At 31.5% G+C, this 13,669-nt stretch overlaps 1 protein-coding gene across 1 annotated transcript; it reads left to right on the forward strand.

The window, feature by feature from the left end:
* Nucleotides 1-10,842: 10,842 nt before the first annotated feature.
* LOC133670802 (protein FAR1-RELATED SEQUENCE 5-like) lies at nucleotides 10,843-13,105 on the forward strand. Its single transcript, XM_062091408.1, has 5 exons — nucleotides 10,843-11,087; nucleotides 11,384-11,504; nucleotides 11,640-11,982; nucleotides 12,194-12,399; nucleotides 12,467-13,105. Exons 1-5 carry the CDS (start codon nucleotides 10,843-10,845, stop codon nucleotides 13,103-13,105), a joined length of 1,554 nt encoding a protein of 517 aa, XP_061947392.1.
* Nucleotides 13,106-13,669: the final 564 nt, after the last annotated feature.

Here is a 13,669-nt window from a genome sequence, read left to right on the forward strand (position 1 = left end):
TTAAGCACATTTCTTTCATACAGCATTCTAGAGGTGAGAAAAAAAATTAAAAAATCAATAAAATAAAAAATTAACCAAAAAAACCGAACCGTGAAATAAAAACCTATTAAAATTTTAAAAAACCTTTAGAATGCTTTAGAATTTATTTTTTTCTTATTTTATTTTTAGTACACTATGCGATTTTATAATTTTTAAGTGACATGTTGCCTTTGTTTATGGTTAATTTTAATTGAAAGGGAAATATTTCTTATCATTGAAAAAAATATTAGGTACAGCTTTTTTTTAAAAAAATAAAAAAATAAAGTTGGGGGGAGGAGAAAATGAAGTTTTTTTGCCGGCTAGTGCTGAAAGAACCATGTCACTATGGGCTGGCAAATTCGCTAAGGACTGCTTAGCCATACACAGACACACGCTATTGCCACCGACAAAAACAAAAACAAAACAATAAGATGTCTTAGAGCCACTTATGTAGGTGGCTTCATTGTCACAGCTCATAGCTTCAAAGTGAATATGGGATAAATGAACAGCCGAAGCCTGCATGATTGCAATTCCTGTTTGGAAATTTAGTTTTCTTTTTAGAAATATATTAAAATATTTTTTTTATTTTTTAAAGTTTATTTTTGACATCTACACATCAAAACGATTTAAAAATATAAAAATATAATTTAAAAATAAAAAAATAATTATTTTTAAATATATTATTAGACCGCGACCGCGATATGAAACATCACTTGTAAATCTAAAGATTAATGGTGCAATTTTCTCAAGGTCAAATGATTATGGCAACAAACAACTTCAAACATGGAGTGATCTCAACAAGCTAAACACAAAATGTTTTTTTTACAAAAAGAAGTCGGTTTTATTTATGTAGATCGGTCAATCTGAATTTTGAATAAGTCACGCAAAATCAAATATTTTCTTATTTTTATATAAAACTTGGCTCGAATCATGTCCCTAGCCGACCTTTTGAGCTAATCAAGTTTCATAGAAAAGATAATAATTTCTTTTTGATTACTTCTTGACAATAGGTTTTTTCCTTCCAAATGAGAAGAAAAGAAAAAGGAATTGTAGTGAAGACGTTAATTTCTAAAAAATTATTCAAGCCAGGTGTTTCTTTAATTGAATTAGAAGGATTGATTTAAACTTAATATATAAAAATTAATTTGAGGATATTCTCTACTATCTAATCATATAAAAGAAATGTGAGTGTGATAAATCTCATGCTGCTTATCTATTATTAGGGCATTGGCAAAAGTCATTTGGTTCTTTTTTTTTTATTGTCAAAGAATTATTTTAACCCAATAGTTTAAACTGTTAGGTGAGACTTTAAGATATGATTTATATTATTCTCTAACACATCCCCTCAAATGAAATCCCTTTGAATTTAAAACTTGCAAAGACTCGCATTACGTCGTGTTTAATTTTTATTAAATAAATGAGAATGGTGAGATTCAAACTCGTGACTACTTGGTCATTAAGACTCTGATACCATGTCAAAGAATCAATTCAACCTAAAAGCTTAAACTGTAAGGTGAAGTCTCAAAATATCATTTATATTATTCTCTAACACTCATCATGTGGTATTTCAATATAAAAAACCATTTTAACAAATTATTTTGTAGTTTATATATATCGATAAAATAGAGAGGTGAGAAGAGAAAAAAAATAGTTAAGATTTTCCCTTTATTTTATGATTTTCCTCAAAAACTCTTTATTGTGACAATTTTTTTTTTTTTTTATCATCGGGCATAGCTATCCTCTTGGAGACTCAAAATCAATAGATAAAAAACATTTTGGTAGTTGTTTTTTTATGGCTCTCCTGCCATTAGAGATGCTATTAGACGTGGATAATAGAGTTCTGATATTCTTTTATTAATTTGCTAGCAATATCAATAACATGGCTAGGTCTGGTGTAATCTAGGCAAATCCAAGAACCAAAGCCACTTGCATGTGTTTTGAGACTCGTAAATTGCAGGCTGGCTGGCTGGATTATGTGTTTATGTGCCAAAATCCTTCAAAAAAAAAGTCGGCTTCTGTCATCATTGTTTTTTAAAAAACTTGAGACAAGCCCACAGCTGATGATAATTAAACCTGCATCTCAGCTCAGATCATATGCTTTCATCTCCCTCCCTCCCACAAAACTGAAGTGGCCCCCTCCATTGAAGGGAATATCTTAACATGAGAAAAGGCAGAGAGCACATGCCTTGTAGCTGTGAGTTGAGACAGTGGGCTTTAAATCTGCAGTCGATGTGTACACGAATGCTTTATTCTAAAAGCAAGAGTGCCAGCCTAAGCATGATAAGCAGTAGATCGATCATTCACATGGCCAAAACTGTGATATGTGTATATTCACCTCCACTTATTATTTCATCCTCTGTTCACTGTCTAAATCTATTTGTTTGTGTCTCAAAGACTTAAATTCCCCTGTCAATGCCTTGCCTGAAGAGCACGCTAGGTATAGCCCTTTCTAAAGCAGATTATGTTGTTGGCGACTGAAACAAAGAAGACAAAACAGAGGAGGAGACAGGTCAGGTGGTTGAGCTTTAAAGAGCTAGTGGTTGTCAAATGCACAGAGTTCCTGCAATTAATCCAATGATATAAATGTTGAAAACAATATGAGATAATCGTACCTAATAATTGAGAAGGGAAAATTAAACCATGCATTTTTGAAGAATCAGCGAAACCATCCCTTTAAAAAGCAGTCAGCATCACCATGTTCTGTCTAAATCCAAAGTAAATGAATTATAAATGCTCTTACATCATCATCCACTGCAAATCTTCTGACAGGTACTAATAACAAAACCAGTTCAATTTGCAAAATTATGTTACAATATTGGCCAAGAAGTTTCGAAAGACGAGATTTTTCATCATTGATAGGGTGACAGGTCCATGGTAGAAACAGAACCAATCGGCACTATTATTTTCACGTCGATCAATATTGTAAAGGGATCAGGGGTGTTTAGGATGAAGCAGCCATGAAAAACCTCAAATGTGTTACAGTACAATCGATGGGCCTTCCTAGCTACTCAATTTGCATGTAAATATTCTATTTTCCCTGCAAGAAAGGCCGTCTAAACACACAATACACTGATCCCTCTGCCACTTGAGCTAGTCACATTCTTCAAAATTCAAGATGTCAAATGGCAATGGATTCTGTGCGTGAAACGAGTTTGCACCAAATTTTCAACAGGCGAGCTGCTTCTGCACTTGCAATGAGCTAGATTGACAGAAAGGAACTCCTGATCTGCTGCAATTTAAGGCCAATTGATGCACTGAACTGGGAAATTATTGGTTCAACGAAGTGTCTTTCATATTAGTTTCTAAGCAATCAGCAAAATCAATTATACTCTTCAATGCGGGTGATAACCGTAGATTTTTATCCAGTTGATGTGGATAGCATGTTCCCAAATGACACAGCTCTGACCTCAATCAGACTGTGGGCAGGTGCTCTTCTTATGGCAGCATCCTCCCACCTTCCCTCTGCAGCATAAAGTCTGGCCGGTTGTTGGAAATGCGGTTAAAACCTTGTTTTTAAAATTTAAAATTTTATTTTTATTTAAAATTAGTTTTTTATATTTTTTTTGATATACTAATGTTAAAAATAATTTTTTAAAAATAAAAAAATATATTATTTTGATATATTTTTGAACAAAAAATATTTTGAAAAGCAACCGTTACCACACTATCAAACATCTCAAATTTCCTATATTATGTGGCTCGAGCTCAAAAAGCCATTTTGCTGCAACCTCTCCCAATTCTATATTTTGATGTACAAAGTAAGTGTTGGTATATATGTTATGTAGTCAATTAATTGATTATGCATAACATCGACTTTATATATATTAAAATTTATTTATCTTTAATATTCATCAAATATTTAATTAATGAATCTAAAGTAAAAATAAAGTCATCGAGACAAAATTATTTTGCAAAGAAAATTATAAAGTTGTTATAATTATGATATTCCTATTGCATCAAAGCATTATTCATAAATGTTCTTGGTCAATGCTTTATTAAAATTAGACATTAATTAGAGTTGTTGAAACTGATATATATTATGTTTTTTCTTTTATGAAATGAAGCAATTGTTATCATAAACTGAGGTATAAGAAGTATCTGAAAATAATATATAGGTGCTTGTTAGATGGCATGTACACTGAATTGACTCGCATGATAAATTCATATGGAGAGATCACATGTGTTTATGAAAAGGCTCATGTGACAGTTGTGTAAGTGATCTTTAGACTTGAAGTCACTAAATTATCTTATATAGGAAGTGTTATGTTTTGATCTTGTTACACGTTGTTCTAATTAAAAGTAACAAATGGGCAGATATTGGGTATAACATGAACTATATGAAGGTATTTAAGTAATCAAGAGAGAATTCAACACCCTTAATGAATTAAGAAAAATGTTTCATTTATTCTCAAATAGTATTGATTGTAAATCCTTACGTAAGGTGAAATGAGATTTTGAAAGAGTTTCAAATCTTATTTAAAGAATCAATGACTATGGTATTGAGAACAAACATGATTTGACAAAGTAGACACACTTTAAGCTATAATAACTAAATCAAAACATTGTTGATGAATAGATCATAATTACACTGAAAAATTGGTCACTAAAAGGTTAAGTCAAACCACTTATACTTTCCTAATATTTGGAGGATCATGACAAGTTGCTAGACATTGTATTTGATCTTCAAATATAAATCAATCAATTGTTGTTGAATTGATAATAAATTAATATGTTTAATTTATTTTATCCTATTTTATTTTAAGATTATGATTTATATTTAGGTCAACTTATTATAAAATTTAATGGATCTCACATTTAAGAACCATTGATTAGAAATTAAATTAGGATGACTAATCAAGTATGACTTAATTATAAATTTTTTTTAGAAATTAAGGACTAGAGTGTAATTTATACAAGGAATTACAATTCTAAACCTAAAAAAATCAAGGAGGACTTGATTGAATAAATTTTAAAAATTAGCCTAAAATAATATACATTATATTATTTAAGAGGCAAATTGATATTTTTTTTCATTTATAAGATTTTTATATTTCTTTATAAATAGAATGTTATGTTTTTTAATTTCTTGTGAGGGGTGTGATGTGAAATGTAAGAAAAGTACAATACGTAAATACCTAAAACATAAAAAAAAAACTAGCACTTTAAGATATAACAATCTCCCTCTCTCTTTTTAAAAGGGTTTATGAAATTTCTCACTGGTGGTTCATATATATTATTGTTAAAGGCTAAACAATTGGACGACTTGTGATTTGCGACAACTCAGCTTTAAAGCAAATATTCAAAGTCGAAAAGAACATCTGATCTTTAGGTAATTTTCGCATAAACTCTGGACGATTCTAAATTTGTCTAATGAGATCTTTGAGACTCCTAAAAAATTTAATTTATAATTTCCACTGCATATACGTGTTTCGAGAAATCCATCAACAAGTACCAAGCAATACATCCAGAACAACATGACTGGGCATAAATATCATTGTCTTAATCAAATCATAAGCTTCATCCAATCAATCTGCACGACCAAGCAAATCAACAATACATGTGTAATGATCAACATTGGGTGTTGTTTTGTGATCCTTAAGCATGAGTTTAAACAAAAACAAACCCTCATCCACCAAGCCATCATGGTTGAAATATTGCAACATCGAAGTAAAAGTAACGTCATTTGGCTCCATAGCATATTAAACCATTTGTTTGAAAAGTGAAACAGGAGTCTCACCATGTCCATGCATTCCATAACCACCTATTATTATGCTCCATACAATAAATTTTTAGGATTTTATCTTCTTTTGTAACAACTAAATATCTCTAAGAGAACTCTGACATTTTTATCTATAATAATTTCATCTTTATATAAATTAAACCTTTCCATCCTTGTTATTATTATTATTATTATTTTATCTTTTTTAGTTTTAATTCTTATTGATCACAATTAATACTTATTGATCATATTTAGAGAGGTCCTTATATAAGTGCTTCTAATTATAAACTTAGAATAAACCCAATCTTTTTTATTTATGGGAATATATTGGAGAAAGAATGAGCATGTCTCTAATAAAACCTCCTGGTAATAAATAACTCTTTTTATCATGTAATGGGAGAAAATGCTCTGATAAGAGCAATATTGCCACCTTTTGTAAAGTTAAAGAAGGAACTAAAGATCTTTCAATCTCTCAAATGCTAAAAGCATTTTATGGAATAAAAAGATATAAAGTTTCCTTATTACTAGTAGAAGAATGACCTATTAAATAAGTTTCATTGGACAATTAGATTCTTCTTTTTTATTAGAAAAGATTGCAGGTGTTCCTCTAATATGTCAAGGATTTAGAGATTTTTTAAATTCTAAAGACTTCTAAATTGTTTTTAGTTTGCAATCCCTATAAGAATTCTCTTGTTAGAAAATCATGAAGACAATTATTTTCTTCTTTAATATATTCTATATCAAAATCAAATACAAAGAGAATCATTTCCATATAATGAATATTTGTTTAGAAATAATATTTTTTACATCCTTTATTAGGATTTTTTTTTGCATAGTCACAATCAATGCTCAATAAGAATTTTTGGTTTATAAAATAACTTTCTAAATTAAAAATACACAAAACTATTGATAGAGTTTTCTTTTTAATTATGGAATTGTTTTTGTGGGCTAGGTTCCAAAGTCTAGAGGTGGATCTCACTCATTGTTATTTATTATGAATCCTTTGTCTTATAATTCCACTATATCCTAGCTTTGAAGAATATGTTTCAACAATTTTAAAAAATACTAGGATTGACAATTAAAAGACAAGGAAACTCTTTAGCTTTAGCCTAGATCTTTTTTTATTGCAGTGGTGTATTAATGATTTCACTTTGAATGTTCATTTTTAAGCCTTTGACATATAGGCTTGCAATCATGAATAATAATTTTTTTTATAAAAATATCTCATATAATTAAGGCATTTAAGAAATTATCATAGATATATTTTATCTCTAATTTCATTCAATAACTTTTCAGGAAATTGAATAGTCCTGCCAATAGGCTGAATTAGCCCTTAATATATATAATATTCTAAAAACCTTATTTTAGGTTGGAACAAATCATCTTTTTAGATGAAGCAGTTAAACCAACTTTTTATGGCTTTAAAGAATATATTGAGATGTTTGAAGGCCCTGGGATTTTTTTAAGGCTTTGACGCGCTAGACCACCAAGGCTCGTGCCCCTGGTCTAACATGCTTTTTTTGTGTTTTTTTTTTAAATTTTATCCTTTAACAATGGGTCTTGGTTGAATATATATATATATATATATATATATATATATATATATATATATATATTCAATTTTATCTTTTAATATTTGATTTATATTGAATTGGTCTTTTTTTTTTATCATATAATTAAATATAAAAAATATTATTGGATCCATTTGAGTCTATAACCCAAGTAATGAATTTTACGAGTTAATCAGGGTTCACTAAATCAATCAAATATATATCATCATCTTAATGTTTGAAAAAAAAAAACGATGTCATCTTGAAAAAAAAATTTAAAAGCCAAACCGTTTTTACCGATCGTCCAATTGGATTTGGATCTGTTTGTTTAGTCCTTGTTTTTTTATCTTTTGATTTGTTTTTATCTTCAGTCAAGTTGACTGAATTGTGTTAAGAAAACTCTCACATGATCTAATTTAGAACTTAGATTAGAAAATGAAATGAGTTGAGAGTTTTTAAGTTTGATTCACATGACCAGATTTAATGACAATATTAAAGAGTTTTTTTTAGCCTGGAAATTCTCTTTTCTTTTCGTTTTTTACTTTCAAAAATTGTTTAGTCCAACCTGCAATGTAGCACGTTAAATAACCTAGTTTTTAGCTAAAATATAAATGAGATCCTGACTTTATACATGTCAATTTGTTTAATGATAAAAATATCTGAGTATTACAATAAATACGATCAAAAGAAATGGTTAATGGTTCAAAAAAGATTGAAATTAGAGTTATTGTGGTCCAACTTTAAATGTTGATTTTTGACTTTGAATCAAAATTCAAAATGTTATTCTTTATAAATAATTATTGAAAAATAACTTTAAATTATAAGTGTGTATAGTAAAAATGACTCAAAACAATTTTTATGATTTATATAATAAACATTGATTATGATTTAGGGGTGAGCATTTCTGGTTCGGTCCGGTTTTTACCCAAAAAACTAACCAAACCAATTTATTTATTCATTTTTAAATGAAAATCAAAACCGAACCGAAACTGGTTCAAACCAAACAGTTTCGGTTCGGTTAATTGAAAGGAAAAACCGGACAAAACCGATTTCATCTTGGCCAAGCATATCGAGCAAGTTTTCTAAAATTGAAAATCAAGAAGCCAGAAAGAACAGGAGTCAAACGAAAATTTGAAAATAATAATTCTCATAACATCCATTACAGTAATCGCAATATGAGCATACTATGACAAATCAACAACCTTGTAAATAAATATAGAAAATGAATACATAATAGATCTACGGAAATCAGAAAAAAAGTAAACAGGGACAAAAATTAAAAGATAAAGATTGAAGAGAGGGGGCCTCTAGAGCTGCTGTTTGGTTGTTAATCCATGAGCTTAGTCAACTATGCTTAAAGAAAAGGACAAAAAGATTTGAGAGATGAGAGATAATGATGGTTCGTTCACTAGATCTACTTTGGGGGAGGAGGGGGGTTGTGCTTAAAGCCTTAACAAAAGGTTGAGAGAGATGAGAGATGAAGATGTTGAGGGGGGCTGTGCTGAGAGATGAAGATTGAGAAATATGGGCAAGAAAGGTTGAGAGTGAAGATGGGGGGTGGGGGCTATGTTGAGAGAGATGAAGATTGTGAAACATGGGTGGCGACTAGGGTTTAGAAAGGAGATGGGAAAAGCTGAAAAGTAGGTATTTATAGTATTATTGATTTTTTTATTTGAACCGGTTTGGTTTGGTTCGGTTTATTTGGTTTCAGCCTTTTAAAACCAAAACCGAACCGAACCGACTTGTTTTTTAATTTTTCTAATCAGTTTAAATGGCTTTTTTTTTCGGTTCGGTTTTTTCGGTTATTTTTTTCGGTTTAATCGATTTTTTAGTTTTTTTGCTCATCCCTATTATGATTTATGTAATAGATGGAAAAGGCCTCCCTCTACCCCGAATGATCATCACTAATATATGTCTTAAATATGAAGACAATAATAAGTTTTTGACTCAATTCCACTCTTGAATATATTCTTTCTCTAAAAATCTTTATCCTTTATAATGAGAGAGATACCTAATACTATTTGGATTATGATTGTTTTTTACTTTGAATTATTTATTATCAATTCACTCAACATTAAAGATACAATAACAATTATTCTTTAAAAAATAATTGTTTGATATTTGAGGATTGGGAAAAAGATTTATCAAGTATCACATACCCAATACACATGAAAATATGGTTAATTAGCATGTAATCAAGTGCCATGCATTTAAATTCTGTTTGTTTTTATAATAAAAATATATTTTCTTTACTTTAAATTATTTTTTAAATATTTTTAAATTGATTTAATATATTAATGTCAAAAAAAATTAATTTATATATTTTTAAATAGAAAATATTTTAAAAATCAACCTTCAAATTCTAAAAATATAATCATCTGCGCTATACTCATGAGTTTTTTTTTCTCTGTAAAATCAAATCATAAAAGATAATTTTCAACAAGTCATTGATTGAGATTCAATAAAGTAAATGACTTGTACTTTCACACCTTCTAATTTATTTTCTATGAGAAAATTACATGATGGGTAGAAAAACATGGGACAAAATGAAAAAGAGATGTGTCTTTAGAAATTGTGAAAAAACAATATAAGATGTTTTGTTTGCCAAAACGTCCAAATACAACCAATCCAAGGAAATTTAGGATCAAAGATTAATGCTATATGATAAGTAATTAATCGAATTTCTTGATAATCAGTTGTGCTTTTAATATTCAAGAATCCAAAATAAATGTCCGCAAAACATTAAACTCAAAGCAAAACTTTAGTTTTTAATAATTAAAATATATTGCCGATCCCTTATCATGAAAAAAAGGGAAGAAAACTACAGCCATATTTACAGAAATCTGTTCGTCTAGCGCATCCAACGCCCAAAACTCATGGATTGAAATTCGGCATTTATATACGAAATAAGGTGGACAGGAGGTGGTGATTTGGGTCCTCCCATTACCTTATCGTCCGCGGCGGTTTCTTCTCATCCTCTTCTCTCCTTGCAAAGGTAATAAACTTCTCGAAGTTTAAACCTTTCTTCTCTCCCGTAAAGAAAGTAAAGAAAACCTTAATGGGTTCCACTAGTTCGTTAATTTACAGCAATGGATTGCTTTAGCTTCCTTAAAATAACCATTATTCTAAGTAGTTGACATCACTAAAACTTTAAGCCATTTTTGTTTTAGCCAATTTCAAGTCGTTAAAGAAATAAATGTGTTACGTGTCATTCTGACTCTGTATGTGTGTGTTTCCTTAATCTGATTGCCCAAAGTTGAAAAGGTTAGTTGCTGTTTTGGACATTGTATTATGATTTCTGATAGTGTTTGTGCATTGCACCTAGAAATCATGGCAACTACATATGCAAGTTTGCTCAATAGGACGATATGGTTTAGCTTTTTTTGGATAATCACGATATGGTTTAGCTTGTAACTAAGTCTTGTTTTTAGTGGAGATATATAACTTAAACAAGGAAGTTAAGAGGGTCCCTTTTTCTCAAATTGAAACCATGTGGAAGTTGGGGGTTAGCACGTTTCTAATATCTGATTTTGTTTTGCAAAACAAAAATATAACATGGATGATGATGAGCCTGCAATTGAAGCCAAAGATCTAGTGAACTCTTATGTGGTGGCTTTAGAAGATGAAGGTGATGAGTGTTGTGTGGTAGAGGATGCTGAGACACCAATGGTTTTGGATGACGGGAACAGATTTGATACTGTGAATGTTGAGTTGTTTCAATGTTTGAATGGCATGGTTGAAGAACCTGCATTAGGCATGGGGTTTACTTCAGAAGATGATGTGAGGGATTTTTACAGTGCGTATGCAAAACAAACAGGGTTTAGCATTTGAATTCGTATTATCAGTCTAAGAAAGATAATTCAATTATATCTAGAGAGTTTTGTTATTCTAAAGAAGGGCTTCACTGAGAGAAGCGAGCAAAGAAAATGGATTCAGGTGAGGAAACAAGGAGGAGGCATGCTAGGCCTATTACGAGAGAAGGTTGCCAGGCATTGATGACTGTGCGAAGAAGAGATAATGGGAAATGGTATATTGCAAAATTAGAGAAGAATCATAATCATGAGATGTTAACACCATGAATGCGACATTTTTTGAGGTCACACAAGCAGGACTATGATCCAAATAATAGTTTCAGTGAATCTTTAAGTTCTCCTGTGACGGGGTTAGATGCACTTGTGATTGTCTTTACAGAAGATGGTAATACTGTTGGCAAAATGGTATTTAATTTCCTGAATTGTATTAACTATGTAGGAAGAGGACTACTGAGCAATTTTGGTATAGATGCTCAAAATATTCTGGGATTTTTCAAGATTATGCAAGCTAGTGATCCTGCATTTTATCATGCAATACAGGTTGATGAAAAGGATAGGCCAAGTAGTGTTTTCTGGGTTGACACGAGATCTAGAATTGCATATGATTATTTCTCCGATGTTGTGGCCTTTGATACCACTTATCAAGCCAATCAGTGTATGATGCCTTTTGCACCTTTTACTGGAGTAAATCATCATAAACAATCAGTGTTGTTTGGTTGTGCATTGCTTGCAAATGAGACAGAATCTACTTTCATTTGGATTTTCACAACCTGGCTTGAGGCAGTGTCGGGACAGCAACCAGGGTTAATCATAACTGATTATGATTCTACCATGACTAGAGCAATAGAGAGAGTTTTCCCCCAATCAACCACTGATATTGCAAGTGGCACATCATGAGCAAAATACCAAAGGAAATGGGGCATGCATACAGTTCGCTTCAAAAGACATTTCAGGTGGAACTTGATAGAGGCGTTAACAAAACTGAGATACCTGAATCTACTTGGGTTTTGTTAGGGGAAATGAATGGATTCAATCACTTTACATGGACTGCAAGTTGTGGGTCCCAGTCTATGTAAGAGAGGTATTCTTTGCAGGCATGAATACTGCCCAGAAAAGTGTGAGTGTGAATTCGCTTTTTGATGGTTATGTGAATGCGAGGACTGCCTTGCAAGATTTTGCAGAGCAATATGTGAGGGCTTTGGATGATCGATATGAAAAAGAAGCAAAGGCAGAGTTGGAGACTGTTTACTCTAAACCCATATTAAAGACCCCACTTCCCATGGAAAAGCAAGCAGCAGAAGTTTACACTAGAAAATTGTTCTGTAGTTCAGGATGAGATTTTTTAATCTCTTTTATGTGCTGTGAAGTTAGGTGGAGATGATGGAGGAACCACCACTTATGAGCTAGCAAAATTTGATGAAGAACAAAAGATGTACTTTGTCACTTTGAGTATATCAGAAGAAATAGCTAGTTGTAGTTGCAAGATGTTCCAGTTTGAAGGGATCCTATGCAGAGATGTGATTGCAGTATTCAAAGCTACAAATGTCTTCATTCTTCCACAAAATTATATTTTACAGCAATGGACCAAAAATGCCAGGGATGATGCTATCTTGGATGTATTGTCCTGTCTTGATGTGCCAAGTAATTCTCACAGGGGTAAAAACTTGCAGTACAATGTATTGTATGAGGAAGAAATAAAATGTGTGGTGGAAGGGCTGGCATCTGACCACAGTTTTAAGGTAGCATTGAATACGTTAAGAGAAGCCAGGATAAAAATTTCTGGTTCAAAGAAAAATGCCATGAGTGCACAAAAGCTTGAAACTGTGGCCAGTAATAGTTTCCAGGATGAGAACATGATTTCTAGTAACAGAGACAGCTATTCATTACAAACAAGTCATGCAGGCCAGCACGAAGCAAACACAGCAGAGTCTTGTATGTATAATAATACTTTTGATTATGTTTGGAGCAATAGTACTTCCGATATTGAAGCTAAATGTGGTTTATGATTGAACTGAATAGTGCAAAAGGATCCACACTGCTGACCCCGAATAGCTTGGGATTGGGGCTTAGTCGCTGTTGTCGTTATGTTGTGCTATTCAACACATTTTGTAACTGACCTGGACATGATAGTCATGCTTGCTTGTGGCCGAAGTATCCATACCCAAACATTTCACTAATGAGGTCAGTGTGTTCAAGTATCAATCAACTTCTATGAAATTCAAGCAGCTGCTATCAAAATTGCTGGATTCTTTCTTATCCTTTTGTCAATGACCACTAGTAATTACCATAAGCAGCTAGGATGCATGGGATCATAGACAATACTCCTCCAAATTGAGGTTTTTCTTTTCAATTGCTTAGATGCTAGCTTCTTTGTATGTTTGTATAAGACAAGTTTGGAAGATGTGGAGTTTTCAGTCCATTGTTGTTTCTCAAGTGATTTGAAATTCTATCGAGAAATCTTTTTTATTCCTGGAGCACTTTTCAGTTTTTTGTTCTGTTGTAGTGTTTTTGGTCTTCTCTTTATCCCCAAATATCCTGCAAGAAAATACCTCACAATCTTAGTCTTGCAT

Source organism: Populus nigra, chromosome 13 (assembly GCF_951802175.1).
Source record: "Populus nigra chromosome 13, ddPopNigr1.1, whole genome shotgun sequence".
NCBI lineage: Eukaryota > Viridiplantae > Streptophyta > Magnoliopsida > Malpighiales > Salicaceae > Populus > Populus nigra.

Excerpts from the sequence above, each read along its gene's own strand:
- LOC133670802 (XM_062091408.1), top strand. The coding sequence starts at position 10,843 with ATGGATGATGATGAGCCTGCAATTGAAGCCAAAGATCTAGTGAACTCT. Across the intron at positions 11,088-11,383 it reads GTGAGGGATTTTTACAGTGC|GTCACACAAGCAGGACTATG; the intron begins GTATGCAAAACA and ends ACATTTTTTGAG. Across the intron at positions 11,983-12,193 it reads ATCAACCACTGATATTGCAA|GCATGAATACTGCCCAGAAA; the intron begins GTGGCACATCAT and ends TATTCTTTGCAG.